The sequence below is a fragment of the Primulina eburnea genome, chromosome 15, assembly GCF_022965805.1.
Source record: "Primulina eburnea isolate SZY01 chromosome 15, ASM2296580v1, whole genome shotgun sequence".
Taxonomy (NCBI): domain Eukaryota; kingdom Viridiplantae; phylum Streptophyta; class Magnoliopsida; order Lamiales; family Gesneriaceae; genus Primulina; species Primulina eburnea.
The window spans coordinates 32,092,653-32,108,684 of record NC_133115.1 but is presented as its reverse complement, the minus strand read 5'-3'; the positions used below and the strand labels follow the sequence as shown (position 1 = coordinate 32,108,684).

General features: G+C 33.1%; 1 protein-coding gene and 1 long non-coding RNA gene across 2 annotated transcripts; one reads left to right on the top strand and one right to left on the bottom strand.

Annotated features, from left to right (window-relative positions):
• The first annotated feature begins 10,104 nt into the window (after window positions 1-10,104).
• LOC140814196 (uncharacterized) lies at window positions 10,105-12,241 on the top strand. The gene is made up of 3 exons (XR_012114080.1): window positions 10,105-10,300; window positions 11,397-11,427; window positions 11,560-12,241. It is a non-coding gene; the product is annotated as an uncharacterized lncRNA (long non-coding RNA).
• Window positions 12,242-12,743: 502 nt separating this feature from the next.
• Window positions 12,744-15,327, bottom strand: LOC140814501 (probable WRKY transcription factor 12). Its single transcript, XM_073173514.1, has 4 exons — window positions 14,823-15,327; window positions 14,568-14,641; window positions 13,433-13,594; window positions 12,744-13,052 (listed from the first exon to the last, which is right to left on the bottom strand). Exons 1-4 carry the CDS (start codon window positions 15,078-15,080, stop codon window positions 12,890-12,892), a joined length of 657 nt encoding a protein of 218 aa, XP_073029615.1. The 5' UTR covers window positions 15,081-15,327; the 3' UTR covers window positions 12,744-12,889.
• Window positions 15,328-16,032: the final 705 nt, after the last annotated feature.

Here is a 16,032-nt window from a genome sequence, read left to right as displayed (position 1 = left end):
GATTATTACTATATTATTTGAAAAAACTTATTCTAAGTAATTTTGTTTTTAAATATCTAAAAATATAAGTAGAAGTTGAAAATTATGTAAAATAAATTTTTTAAATTAAATAATTACCGTTCTGATATTTGTTAATTTTTTTTGGTTCTCCCAATTATATAAGTATATCTATATTTAATAATATTTTTCTTATGTAGCTTATTTAATTCGAGGTGTTGCATATTAATTAAAAATTAATATTTTTCAGATATTGAATTAGGTAAATATGAAATCTGTTTAACAAAATTGATTGATAAAACAATCTCATAAAATTTTTTATGATATTAAAAAGATAACAAACCATTTATATAAGCACTCATTAAATAAGGTGAAATTGGAAAATTGTTTGTATAATTTATATTTCTAACTAATTTTGTAATTTGTGTGTAAAAAAAACAGATTTATATAATTCGAATGAAAGTAGTATAAAAGTTTTTTGGTGCAAAAAAAAATTAGATCTATATAATTCGACATCTGAAGATGCATCACAGAATATATATCAGCAAAATAATAGAATTCTTCGTCGTTAGATAAAAAAAAGGTTCATAGATAAGCGTAAAAAAAGATGCCGCCACATTTTATGGGTGCTAAAAGCAAGAGCATCTTACCACAACCCATAAAAGTGGGAATATCTTATCACTAGTACAAATTAGAGGCAAAAACTCACGGTGAGTTAGTTTATTAGTCGTATTTTGTGAGACATATATCTTATTTGAGTTATTCATGAAAAAATATTACTTTTTATGCTAAGAGTATTACTTTTTATTGTGAATATTGATAGGGTTGGTCCGTCTCATAGATAAAAATTCGTGAGACCTTTTCACATGAGACCTACTCCAAATTAAAAGCACCATCCGTTTTTAAGCATATATATTATCGATTATGTTTGTTGTGAGACATATCAATTCGATATATATTTACATGAATTTTTGTATTGTTTATTTAAATGGATAGCTCAATGTATCCATAAATGTTAATTAAAAAAATAAGTATTTTGCATTTAAGGTATTAAATTAATATAAAAAGTTGAATTTTCCCAAACTATGTAATAGAATAATTCTAATTTTAACATTTTCGAGTTGCTACGTACAATCAATGGAGGATACCCAGACATAAAAATATTCAAAATTTTATAAATTATTTGATTTTTAAGACAAAAAATCTACCCCTCAAAATAATTGCTAAAGATTTCTTCCATGTTCGCCCACGCATCAAAGGTAAATCTTCGTAAGATCCAAAACTAGTAGAGAATCAATTTTTTGCCTATTGCTATTGTCTACATCTCTCTCAAGTTGGCACATGCACAACTTCATATCGTATTCGACTAAAAACCAATCATTTCAAATTGAAGAATTTTTTACCTTCTTGCCTGATCCGAAGTCACTATTAAAATATTTTAAAAAATTATTTGAGCAAAAATTAAATTTGATTATCAAAATAAGTCGAACTGAACCAATCGTTTTGTTTTAGTTTGGTTTTCACTAAACCGACAACATTGATTTGTTCCGGTTTTCATCACATCTAGTATATATACTCATGGTCCAAATTTTATGTTTTAATCTAGAGTAGGTCTTTTGTGAGACGTTCTGACGAATCTTTATTTGTCTGACAGGTCAACCTTACCGATATTCACAATAAAAAGTAACAGTCTTAGCATAAAAAATAATATTTTTTCATGGACGGTCCAAATAAGAGATCTGTATCACAAAATACGACCGTGAGACCGTCTCACACAAGTTTTTGCCTTTAATCTAATGTACGTTTCATCTACATATATAAAACAAAATTAAATGTCATTCCTCATTTATAAATGTAAAATACGTCCCGTATGAATGAATGAAATACGGAATCTTGAATTCACAATGCTACTCACTTTGTACAAGCAGAGACCTTTCATTGTTACCATATATGTGTGTGTGTAGATAATGTGTAACTTTTTAAAGTCCTGTGAACTGCAAGAAACAAAGCTGCATATCAATAAAAGTAGATAAAATATACAGCCAACAGGCTGTTAATTAGTAGAAATTCAACAACAAACTGTACACTGATAAGGGAAAAAAATAAAAAATAAAAAATAAAAAAAATTACAGGACATAAACCTAAAAACAAAAAAAATCAAGAATCCCTGATCATAAACTTACCACTTTTACAAAAAAATTTAATATTAGATTTTTTTAAAAACCCTATAATCTCATACGGCAAGTTGTTGTTTCTGAAGGGCTGATTCAACATCTTGATGATCAGCACTAAAACACAGATGAATTTTTGCAGTAGAGAGAGAGAGAGAGAGAGGGCTGATCTTCTTCAAAATTAAGGTTAGGACTACGAAGAATCATGTGTCTGTGGAGGTGAGAGCAGTAGGTCTGGAAATTGGTGGGGCTGACATTCAAATGGAACCCTAAACCAAATAAGAAATCCAATTCAAGAAAGTTTATTTCAGATGTGCTGATTCCATGAACCTTTGCGTAGTAAGCATTGTTGTAGTACCTGAAAATGTAACGTTAATTAACTTAAAAGATAAAGTAAATTATATATAATTCGGTTCTTTAGATATGATGTAGGGATAATATAATGATTTATAACTTTAATAATTTGAAGAATTTGAATCAAACATTGGATGAAATAAAGATGTGTAATCAATTAATTATGTCTTATATTCGTATCAAACGGTGCCTTAAATATCTAAAAAAATTGATGGGTTATAAAAAATTTACTAGGGCCGAGTTGATAAATAATATAGTTAAAAATATATTAATCATATATATAAGGCATAGAAACCTAGTTTTTGAGAAAATTATGAATAATTTGAGTACTTAACCACTCCTGTAGTACTTCGTTAATTAATTTTTGGGGCTAGCTGTTTAGTTGGGTGGGACTAATGTGTAATTAGGATTGATTAGTTAATAATTTATTATCACCCCATTGAATGTTCTTAAACCACAATTTGACATTAATGTATATGATTTTTTAAAAATGACATTCTGCGATGTATTTAAAATACACTCGATGACGTCATTTTTTTGATAAAAAAAAATGGTTGACAAAGTCTATTTTTTTAAATATCTCTTTTTTTACATGGTCACACGTAAAAAAAAACTTACATGGAATAATGCAATTTTAACATTTTGTTAGACTGTAGCTATCAAAAATAAATGCAAGATTAAGACCGGAATCATATATATCATCCTCAACAATATTTGAGTGTGATACTCACTGAAAATTTAGGGTTCGGTTTCAGCAAGTGACACTAGTCTAGACGCAGGTTTCGAATTTGCTCTGTGCCTGAAATCACGAAGGAGACCATTAGAAGGGGCCGATAGTGTGTCCCGACGTAGCCCCTCCGACGTTCAAATCAAAGATTGATGATATAAGAGATAACAACTAAGAGTGTTGCTGAAAAATAATATATAGACGAATGAATTGAACACTCAAACCTGATATTTATAAGAGAATTTGGTTGTGGATGGGCCAGGAGGTCCAAAATCTGGTTTTGACCTAATCTTAATGGGCTCATCTATGGGATATCAGAATGGCTAGTGTTTGAACTTTGAAGACTCAAATTATTAAAGTTTTGAAAAAAATGATGGAATGAGGTGAAAGATGGATTTTGTCCATAAACCTAACTTTACTTTTATGTATTAAATTATATTTATAGGTGTTCAGAATAATCAAGAAATAGAACTCTACCAATAACTTAATTAATTAATTAGCTAGCCACACACAATGCTAAACCTCTCATAATTAGATTATCATATAACTTAGTTTCTGAAAGAAAATAATATGTTTACAAATAAACTAATTCTCAGGAAAATTATACATAAAAGTTTTAAGTTTCTTGAAAATAAAACTCAAAAAGAACAAAATATATATGAATTAAATCAAAGTAGTCACCTGTTATCCGTGAACTTTGAAGATAACATGACACTGGTGATGAGCAGCCTGTGTACGTTGTAAGAATTGATCTGCAACTCCGGCTGGCGCTGTGTGAACCGATCAAGATAAACGTAAGCAACGACGTAGCAAGAAGGGCTGCAGTTTGCATACTTGAAAAGTCTTTGCAGATATCTTTGAATTGAAGATACTGTGACACTGGTTATGTTTTATCAAGAGTTGACTTTACACGATATATATTACATGATAATTTAGATTGATGAAGGAATCTTAATGGGATTAAGATTATGAATCCCGGTAAAATTGAGTTAGTATATTTTTATTAATATGTTATGAAAATTTGACAATGTGTAACATAACCATACGATAAAAATATACAAAAAACTCTCCTCACTCACAAGGATTTTCGGCCACACTCTTTAATTTCGCAAGGAATATTCGGCTACCCTTCCACCACCGTCGCACCGCCCCGACATCGTCGCTAAGCTACCGAATTTGTAAAATTTCAGCAATCCACTTTCGACGCTAAATTGATCTAGATCTTTAGTGCGATCTATACAAGAAATCTAGTATCTGATCGTGAACCTTATTTGACGATCGAAGAAGTATGAAAATCAATTCGTAATGATTTACAAAAAAGACAAATTCTCCTAATCCTATACTGATTTGATGTTTATTGTTAAATACGTAAAAGTAAACATATGTAAACACTATATGAATGTTTTAAATCACACGACACAATGATATGAATGCTCGTACAAAGAAAGGAAATACGATTAAATTCGAATCGCGTCCTCAATTCAATAATAACTAAAGATCGTTGTGTTGTCCCGATCTTTTGATTCAAGCAAATTTATGATTTTCACCCCTAAACTATGCGGTTAGTAATAAACGATCACAAAAGAACAACCGATACTCAAACGAAACTTCAAAGAACTCATCTTTGACAATCCGCATAATATACGATCGACAAAGGCCACGAAATAAAAAGTTTGATAAGTTTGATTTGAAACAAAGCTAAAGCTTTGAAAGTTTGAGAGAAACTCAAAAAGTTTTGTATTCTATGAATGATAATCTGGAAAGTGTTCAAAATATCGTGTATATGCTGGTTACATACTCAAAAGATACTGAAATTTAGTTACCAAAATAATTAAAACTTTAAACTAGGAAACTAGGACTTTTCCACGTAGGCGACAAGCTGGGACGGTAAAGTTTGGCCGCCCTAGTGTGGAGTGTTCTGGAATTCTGCATTTGGACAATGTCTTTTATGCTGGGGCGGTAATGTTTGGCCGTCCTAGCGCGGAGCTATCTGGAATTCACCTCTGTAGCAGTACAGGGCGCGCTGGGGCGGTATAGTTTGACTGCCCCTAGCACGTGAGCTTCTGGTCCGGAGTCATTCTCTTCATAATGTAGCACTTGAACCGCATTCCACTGACTCCCAAACTTACTTCCGTGAATCACGAACCCCTCGGGACTTGGTTCCTTGCTTGCAAGCTCTACTTGATTGCTCATGAGCCCATGCAATGACTTCTTTAAATCTCTACAGTCGTCTCCCTCGTGATTGGTCCCTCCGACAACTCTAAAGGATCACATGTCTTCTTTGGAGCTTAACCTACCATGATCGCATCACGACGTCAATGAATATTTTGAATGTCATAACAAAATTTTTTAAACTCACATTATGTCTTGAATATGAGAAAATAATACTCCAACAAAAGTGACGGAGTGAGCAATGGTGCCGTAATCTGCCATGGCTGAGTTGATCAGGGTAATTTAAACGAAGAAATTCGTAGCTTAACCAAAGAGTTTGTATAATTTTTGTGTACGCTTGAGTATGTTATATTTGTATATTTAATTTATAGCATATGATTGCGTATACAAATTGTTCCAAAGAAATACAACTAGTAAAAGTCAATGCTAAACTTATCGATCGTACGACCCTTGGTTTCCAGGAAGATTCATGCTCTCAGCGAAGAATGCTAAATCAAATTTATTTATAGTTTTTTTTTACTTTCTATACTGCTAGAGAAGAAAGGGAAAATCTAAAGGAAAAAATATAGATTAAACACTAGTGCAGGAGATTAGGATAAATATTGATGTTGTTATGATAATATTAAAATAATTCTATAATATTTGATAAAATGTTTTAATTAATTTATAAATTGAACCAAAACTCTTAATTATTAAATTGTAAATATTCGGTTTATTTTCATTCACATCTCCTATATTTTGTGCATTAATAGACACAAAATTTTTTTTTAATCAAATATAAAAATTCAAAAAAGATATGAATGTCAAATAAAATAAAATTAAAGATAATGAACGTACCCAAATTACCGGTAAATATTCATAGTCAAGTCAAGCCTTTTTTTATTTCCCAGATTTTCAGTATACAACAAAAACATTCAAATTAAAATCTTCAATACAAAATGACAAGAGATTTTATTTATGTGGGCACTATCTTCACTTCATTTCAACAAGTAAGATCTTGCCACACATACAATTTAAAAAAAGTGAGTTTTATATATGAATGGACAAATCTTGACCTTCTATAGACCAATATCCACTAGGATGAAATAAACCGTAAAATCAATCCCTAAACCCACCCGTACGATAGATATCACACCAAGTTCTCAACCCTCTGACCGACCAAACCCTCAAGATTTTCAACATCCAAATTCACAAAAACTCCTTCTGTCTTGCTCAACACTGCATGAAGGACAACAACAGGAACTGTGGCAGCAATCGTCACGAAAAAGTGAATCCCGGCACGTGTAAGAATCATCTCAACCCCGCATATAACAAACAGAAGAAACAAAACGAATCGTCTGTCGATTATCTTGTGAAGCAACGCAGAACTAGGAAGGCACGGAGCAAAAGAACATATAGGAACGCCACTTCCGTAGTGGCAACCAGATATACGATCGAGACCTTGCGTTTAGGCACGAGGGTTATGAAGAGAACAGTCCACACGAATATAGCATAATATAAGCTGAATTTTCCTAGGTTCTTTATGATTCTTGCTGCTGCTGATTCTGGAGTTGAGGGGATGTTGAAAGGGAATGAAAAAGTGAAAGTGTAAAAGGTTTTTGCTGAATCGACATTCGATTCTTTGCGGTGGTCGTGGGAGGCGGGAGGTGGCGGAGTTGGGGTGGATAGGCGTTGTGTGGTGGTGCCGTAACCTTCCATGGCTGAGGAAATCACTGGAATTTAAATTGGTAGCTTAGAGTTTGTATTAATTTGTGTGTGTTATATAGCATGATTGCGTACAAATTGTTCCAAGGAAATGCAACTAAGTCAAGTCAATGCTGTACTATCCTCTCAATTATATTAAGTTTGACATCTTAAATTTGAGACATTAATAAAATATTAAATTTTTTAATATAAGTTATCAGTAGATCCATGGATAGAGTAATTTTTTCTTGGGATTTAGGTTATAATGTCATTTTTTTAATTTTTTTTATTTTTCAATTTATTTTATAATTTATATATCAAAATTACAGTATAGTCTTTCACTATTTTTTATAATTATATTTTGATTTTCATTTAAATATAAATCAAATTAATTATAAAAAAATATTTATGTGTGTCGGTGCACTAATATTAATTAAATATAACCCTTGTTTTCTATGAAGATCCTCTCTCTCAGATGACTCCCAAGTCAAATTTTTATTATTTTAGTTAAAAAAAACTATCTCACAGTAATTTTTTTGTTTTATAAATTGTATAAAAAAAACTCGTAATTAATTAGTATAATATATTCACAGTCAAGTCTAGATTAGACCTTTTACCTAACTTTCGCGTGGAAGTACGCTGGTTTTCAATGACGCGGTATTCAAGACTTCATATAATATATCGAATTTTAACTCAATATCGTGATTTACAAGTTAGTGTATAATTTAAAAAAAAAGTAAAAATTTGTGTGAGACGGTCTTACAGGTCGTATTTATGAGACAGATATTTTATTTAGATCATCAATGAAAAAGTATTACTTTTTATGATAAAAGTATTACTTCTTATTTTGGATATCGGTAGGATTAACCCGTCTCACATATTAAGATTCGTGAGACGGTCGATTCACTCTTTCAAAAATTATTTAATGTACATAAAAAAGATAATGATTAGAGACCGAGGATTTCATCTTCATAAAAAATCGAAATATTATATTATATAATTGCTTATTTTTTTTAGGAATTTAAAAAAATTGCAATGGCCAAACAGAAAATTTGAAGATATAATTAGCTAAAATTCTAGCAATAGTGGAATCGATTTGTTTGATACTAATGAAACTGAGCTACCTAGCAAAGTTTAACTGGACTAAACTAAAACTACTCACAAAAGCCGAATTACTATATTAAAAGATAAATTCATATATCACTTATATATTACAATTATGCGTTTATATCGAATATATTCTGATTGCTAACCAACCATTGAGTATGTGGTGGACTGAGTCTTGGGATTTCAATATTTTCCTCTAGATAAACACTACACGTTTTCCATCATCGGGGGACTATATATATAAAAAGTTTTGATAAGTGAATATTCACTGTTAATATTTTTCTGATCAGATTTTACATTCATTTATTGGATATAAGATGTCATTTTAACTATACTCACATAGATATTTTGTTGGACTTACAGCATTTTGATCTATTGAACTTGTTCATTTGAATGCAATATTGGACCAGTAAGATTTTGATAAGTAGATCGTAAGTGAGAATATCTCACATATGAAAATAATAATAGCATTAGTGAGATTATATTTATTATACCTGGTGAAGTGTAAGAATGATTGGTCAAGAGGCTCTCACGCTACACCGGAAAAGTCTTGACTTGTGTGTAAGTGTATGAATGTGATCTGAGTGCGTCGAACGTCGGACCGGTCAAGACAAAATTGCCCAACAATATTCACATGACTTTTTCTATTTTTTATTTTCGAAAATTCAATTTTGGACGACCTTCCATCTAACAGACTCAGACTCTCTATATAGACGGCCTCTTACCTTACCTGTTGATGCTCCAACTGACCAACTTTTGGCCTCTTCGGACGACCAATTAGGGACTGTCCTTTTATGTATTTTCCTGAATAAATTGATAATATTTCACTTTTGACTGATTATTATTTAAAAATGTATTAATTTGTTATTTATAAATTAAGTTATAAAACTACAGTACGTCTCTGAGATGGATCGACTAAATTCCATGTAAGATGGATCAATCAAGTTTATATCAAGTCCACAGCCCAAGTCATATCTCCGAGCACTAACTCTATTACAGCCATGGCTTCATCCACATGGACAAGAATTAATTGCTGACTAAAAAGCGAAGTTCGAACGCTTCCCGCGCTCCCAATTCTTCTGGAGCTCCAAAGTTGCTTCCAGAATCGGGGAAAAGTGACCCGACCGCAAGAGCTAACGGGAGCTCAGTGCACCACAATTCCAATATAAATCAGCGCAGACCAGGCAGTTCAGCAGACAGTAGATCTCAGAGTCAAGCTCATGGGGCTGTTAATCCAAATGAGGCAAAGAGGTTTACAATCTTAGTTGTCATATCTATGCTGATTTTCGAGCAGCAGAAACCAGTAGCAAGAACAAGCAGACTTCAGATTTCAACCGAAATACTTTTAGCAAATTACGGTAAGTGGGCTTATGTATAAATATCTTGAAATCCGTTTGATAATTCTGTTTTAAAGTTCAGTTTCTGCATGATTTCTGATATATGATTTTGAAGCACTGAAACTCCCTAGTGAACTAATGGTAGGAATATATATTCTGAACATTTCTGAATTCTGATTCTGATTCTGGCCTCACCCCTTAGAGGAGAGAACATATAGGGGATTGATATCAGTTTAGCCATGAAATTCACTAACATGTTCAGTGCCTACTAATTCTGAATTCTGTTCTGAAACCTGTAAATTTTGAATTCTGATTTCTGTTATGAAATACGAGTTTTCAGTATATTATTGTATTTCTGTTTCTGTTGAAAACGATTTCGAAAACTGGGAGTTATTCCCGCCCCTGCTTACTGAGTGACAATCATATCACTCACCCACCAATCGAGAAGGAGTAGGCACGTCAGTTTGTGTGGTTCTTCTGCGTCACAAATTATGGATGCGCAGAGGAGTTGTTCTGAGCCAATGCTAGAGAGCTCAATATCGGCGGCCATGCCTCAAAGAAGTGTGGGTCTCTGGCGTCCAAATTGATGCGCAAGAGGAGTTGTCGAGGCCAATTCTTTATCGGCCAATTCATTATCGGGAAATGGCACGACCATTTTTTGAAAGCGTAAAGTTTGGTGGGATATCCGTCGCCGATGCCGAGGATTTGATATTTCTGGGTTGATGATGATTATCTGATAAAGCCATTTTAAGGTATATGTTATTCTAATCAACTGTCTTTGTATTTTTTCTCTCTTCATTTTGTTCAGTTTAAAATGCTAGCTAAAGAATCAGTCTTTATTTACGAATTGACGGGGTTATCGAGTGCGATCATTAAAATTGTTATCCCTTGAACTTGTGGATCATTCTTTTTGAACCACAGGATATGTGGGTCGTGATCTCGTGACGTAGCTTTTTCTTTATTATCTTTTTTATTACAAATTTGGATGAGATATGCTAGGAGATTGGTTTCAAATCTAGCTTTTACGCAATATACAACGCAGATTTTGCTAATTTTGATTGGTTTCTCCACCATCTTGAAATAATGGCGGCTGAAAAATTTCCTGATAAGAATAATGTGGGCAGTAGCTGTCCACTATTGGTAACAATAATCAAGAATTTGATTCAGTATGCTACAATTTTAGTTGGTTCGTCTCGGGGAAACTCTGCCTTAAGAATTATTGAACTTTAAGTTTAATGCGCGGTGGAGTGGTAAAAGATTAATGGTCATTTGGATTGGAAAATCGCCTCTGGAACATCAAACTTCTTAGTTACGAATAGTGTTTGTGGATAAGTTATATTTTTATTTGTTTGGATGGTTTTATCTTCGAAGTTAATAAATAATAGAGCAATCCTATCTACACTTTATATCGAGCTCCACATAAACCAGATTGATCAAGAAGTGAGAGAACTTATGCATAAAAAGTCTATTTTTTATTGGTGATATCATTCAGCCGTTCCCAAAGAGGGAGATAAGTCTTATATTATACAGAAACAAAATTTATCTGGGCCAAACACGATACCAAACAGTATTGATAGGCGACGTACCCAGGAATAGGTATGACGGGGGCAAAATGGTTTCGTGAGGGGTGACTCAATGCATTCGAAGGATGTGAAACTAGTCCATGGGAAAAATGTACTCATTAATTTTACATATTTGCCATTTAATTACTGGTTCACACTTCACACCTTCTAAACTGCTATTTCTTGAAAGTGCTGTGACTCTTTAAATGTTAAAAATTTGAGCATGAGCTCGATAGAGATTAAAGTCTAAGAGATATCTTGGTTTTCATTTGACATGGATATACAGGAGCAGTGACTGTTTTCATGCCATGAGACGAGTATGGATTCTCATTGTTATTTTTGTTTCGCTTTTGCTATTGTCTTCATCATCCATCTTGTGAGGTTTTTTTTTTCATTTCAAAACTTGTTTGGCGAAATTTATCTTTGTTTACCTTCATTTTGCTGATGAGCTTGGATGTGTGCAAAATCTTTTTTGCTGGCCAGAATACTATATTTGGTCCCCAGACGTGTCGATATATCATTCAAGATTTTGCTACAGATAGACCTCAATAACTAGAGGAGCTGATATTTCCTCGTACTTCGAGTTTATTTGTTTTCTCAGTCTGTTTTTTTAAGAACAGATCAAGTTGATGTGAGAAGATGGATCATATTCAGGACTGAAACTGGAATAGACACCAAAGAACTTGTAGATTTCAAAAAACGGCTGGAAAATGGTACTTGTGTTTTATTCCAATTAGCATAGGATTCAGATATGTAGTGTAATCTTTGTGAGTTAAAAGACTCATTTATCTTCAAATCATAGGGTAGCGCCTTGCTTATTCTTGGTTCTTTATGTTTAAAACTGCAGGGAGAGGTCGATGGAGAGGTCGCGCCAAGTCACTCAAGAGACGTCGCCTTGTTGGCTCTTGTGTAGTTAATTTTAGAGCCCTATAGCTTTCTTTGACTCTTAATTTTTTATATCCTTTTACATCCTTAAATCCGAATATTATGTCGAACGAGAGAATTAATCTTAAAATCTCAAACTTTTAATTGCGGTTACATTCATCAATTTTATATGTACTCATAACTAATCCATTCCATTGGAGCAACTCATCCACCTGCATATAAATTTCAACTGTATGTCAATTTCAATTTCATCATTTCTTCAAATCTCTGAACAAGATTTAAAGGGTACGGGCATATACGAGGAAAAGCGAAACTGGCATGCACGCTTTCTTACCAAATCAGCTGTAGTTACTGTTATGCGCTAGATGCTCATCAAAATTCTCAAGTAGAAAAATCCAAGCACAAAAACTGGGAATCCTTGATGACATTCTGACTGAAAAAAGGAATGTTGACTCAGTGGAGATGCATCCCGACTCCACAAATGCAGGGGCACATTTCCTAATTTCTAAAAACTAATTTGTTGAGGAGTCGGTATCATGTGAGACCGTCTCACGGATCTTAATATGTGAGACGGGTCAATCCTACACATATTCACAATAAAAAGTAATACTTGTAGCATAAAAAGTTATACTTTTTCATAGATGACCCAAATAAAAGATCCGTCTCACAAATAATACGATTCGTGAGACCGTCTCACACAAATTTTTGTCTTTGTTGAGATAGTTTAAAGAAAATGAAACAAGAAAGAAGGAACAAATAAAAAGGGAACGTTAACATAAGCGATGTCACTCTCACTCACACATATATGAATAATAATAATATAATAATAATAAAATCTAGAACATGTCTAATGTACATAGTATGTGTTGTATATATACAAGGGATCGAGTTCATTTAAAATGAGGCGAAACAATCTTGTTCTGGGGAATTTGAATCGTCGCAAGGCGAGTGGTTGTGTCGGCCTTCGTAGGTCGTTATTACCATCCGACAGTCCTCCGATAGTCGCTCGACCCTCTTCTTGACTCGACAGTTGCTGTGAGTACATCGGTAATAACTTCTACATAATAAAATTTGATAAACCATGTCTCAGAATGATATAGTACGTATAATAACAGTAGGAAAATTTAAATACTGCATTTTACTCTAAATTTGTTTTCAAGAAGGTGAATTGAGTATGAAATATAAGTACACAGCATGTCTAGCAACTATACTGGCCATCGAAATAATAAGTTAAATTTACGGCCATTATTCCATTTAGCTTCATGTGAAGTAATCTTAGTCTAATTTCTTCATCAATTTGCATATATGAAACAATATAGTCTAATTTCCTATTAATCCATTAGGATCAGTTAATTTGAATGAAAGAAAAAACATCAAAATAATAAACTAATAACGAAAAGATTTTGAGTTTTGGGGCAAGATTAAGTTAGTGTGCACCTTGGATGAAGGCTGTTCTTGACAACTTTCTGTCCATATTTCCTCCATTTGTAACCATCATCAAGAACATCTATGTCACTCCTTGTCTGGAAACAAAATCTTGGCTCCCTTAGCTTTCTCCTCACTTTGACTTTGTTCTTATCTGATGAACCATTCCTCCACCTGCGATATGTATTATACATCAATCAGTGTTTTTATATATGCGACTCCGATTCCGGTTATTTTATTTAATACTTTTTTTTATATAGAATTGTGAAAAATTAGATCAAGATTCAATATCCAACATTATAAACATCAAACACTTGGTGTGTGTGTGTGTAGTGGAAGCAGCACTCGTCCTTCTCAGATTTCACTAAAAATATATATTCATCACATGATCAAAATGGCAGGCATATATAATTGAAACAAAAAGACATTCTTTTTGTGGGATTTCTACGATGTATTAAGATCTTTCATTAAATATATATAAACATATCAATCCCTTAAAATCACACTAATTCTCTATTAGTTCTATCCGAACCCGATATTTTAACATATTAATTATTTAAGCCTAACAGAAGCATTTTTTTGGAGAAAAAAAAAAGAAACAGGAAAATCCTCCCATTAGGATTAGTCTTTCCGGCTCAAAATTCTCTATTTCCATTTCCAAATTAACATTAATGTTATAAGCCATACTTCATTTTTTTTTCAATTTAACGACTGGATTTTTTTAGATAAACCAATACAGTAAAAATGTAAATGATAAACCTGGCTATTATTCAGACATGTGGCCTCAGATTCAATGTTTGAAATATTATATTTTGTTAGGTTTGAGAATCTGAACTTTACAAACATCCCAACCGTATATACTGGCCAGATCTTGATGAAAAATATCTGTAGGGTTTCATTGTAAGTCAGTCAAGAATATGTATGTACGTACGTGGGTCAGATCCCTCTTGATCCAGTGAAAAAACATGAACGCACGATCGATAATTGGTTTGATGATAAGATAAAATCCAAGATCGTGCGCTTAAATAGTAAGAGGTTATGCCCGAGTTAAACTAGAAGATGGAAGTCTTTTTTTCGTAAAAAAGCTAAACCAATTTCATGGAATAACAAGGAAAAAGAAAAGGGATTCAAGAAAATATCAAGATACCATGAATTGCCACCTTCATTGTTGTTTGCACTGCAATTTTGATCGTTTACTGACTTGGGATCCAGAGCTCCTATCTGTAATATAGTTTTTATCCATTTAGTAAAAATTTCTAGAAGAAAACATTTTTTTTTAATTAAAAAATAACAAAGATCTTGGACTTGAAGCAATCAGTAATTTAAAAGTAATGACAGCAATTTGAAACCTAAAAGTGTACCCAAGATTTCCAAAGCGAAATGAGTACAGAAACCCAACTACCTGATCGTTATTCCATGAGGGTCTGTTGACGAGCTCTGTATGATTGAACCTTAAGGAACCAGTATTGCTTGCAGCAGCCGCGGCTAACTTGGCGGGGCTGTCGCCGTTTATGGGAGACTGCAGCGATGAGGGAAGCGTCAAAAAGCTCACGACTTGATTATGATCTTCAAACTGTACAAACCCCATTTCTTGATGAGGCGCAGAAAAGGAAACTTGTAGGTGATCGTAAATGGGAGGCAGCCCTCTTTCTCCTTCCATTATTTGAATCTTTTTCTTAGCTTTTTTCAAAGGAAATATTGATGATGAATTGAAGAGAAAACATCTTGCTCTGCAGCTCTTATTTTCTTTCTTTTCCCTGCTGTATTTTGCTAGTGGATTGTGGGATACTATTGCATATTCACAGTACAAATGTGTGGGGCGTAATACTTATACTCGTGCCTCTTCGATGGGGTGGTGTGTTTTGTTTTCTTTTGGTCAACTTAAACTCTCCATGGAATATTGTGCAGTGGATCTTCAGATAATTTCTAATCTGTTGTGTTTTCTTCAGTGAATATCGAGCACAATCAACTTCAAGTTTTGGTATATAATTGGATCGATCATTTTCAGCCTATATTGTGTTGAGAGATTATTTCGAAATTTAGACCGTGTGTGAATGAATTCCAAGGCACGTTTGTAACGCTTTCTTTTAAGAATGTTTTTCTCCTTCACTTTAGCCACAGGGATGTGAACAATTTCTTTCAGGATACAATGTAATTATTTTGAATCTGTAGGTGACTAAATCAAATCAGAATTCAAATGATTTTCTTGAACTAAGATGCCATATATATAGAGATGAAACAATGATACCGAACGGACACGACTCTTCATGAAACAATGCATCCTTTCATGAAAACGTGTCATGAAACAATGTGTTGTTTTCAAAGAGTTGTCTTACCATTTGCGAAAAGTTGTGTTGATTCTGAATAGCTTTTGCTCACGACCTGACCGGGCAGGTCGATCCCCGTAAATTTCGCAGTAGTAACTTTGTTTGTTATCAACAATAAAATAAATTATGAAAAATTGATCTAACATATTGTAGGATCGCGAAACTATAGCTAGTGATATCAATGTTATAACTCAATCGATACAACTATTGCATTATTAACATATGTATATCTTGGAAAAACTTATGTTAGACGGTCTCACGGGTCGTATTTTTGAGATGGATCTC

What these genes read in the sequence shown, in the direction of transcription:
- LOC140814501 (XM_073173514.1), bottom strand. Translation starts at nt 15,080, where the DNA reads ATGGAAGGAGAAAGAGGGCTGCCTCCCATTTACGATCACCTACAAGTT. An exon ending in CCTCATGGAATAACGATCAG is followed by an intron (nt 14,642 to 14,822) that starts GTAGTTGGGTTT and finishes ACTATATTACAG; the next exon opens with ATAGGAGCTCTGGATCCCAA. An exon ending in AATGAAGGTGGCAATTCATG is followed by an intron (nt 13,595 to 14,567) that starts GTATCTTGATAT and finishes TACATATCGCAG; the next exon opens with GTGGAGGAATGGTTCATCAG.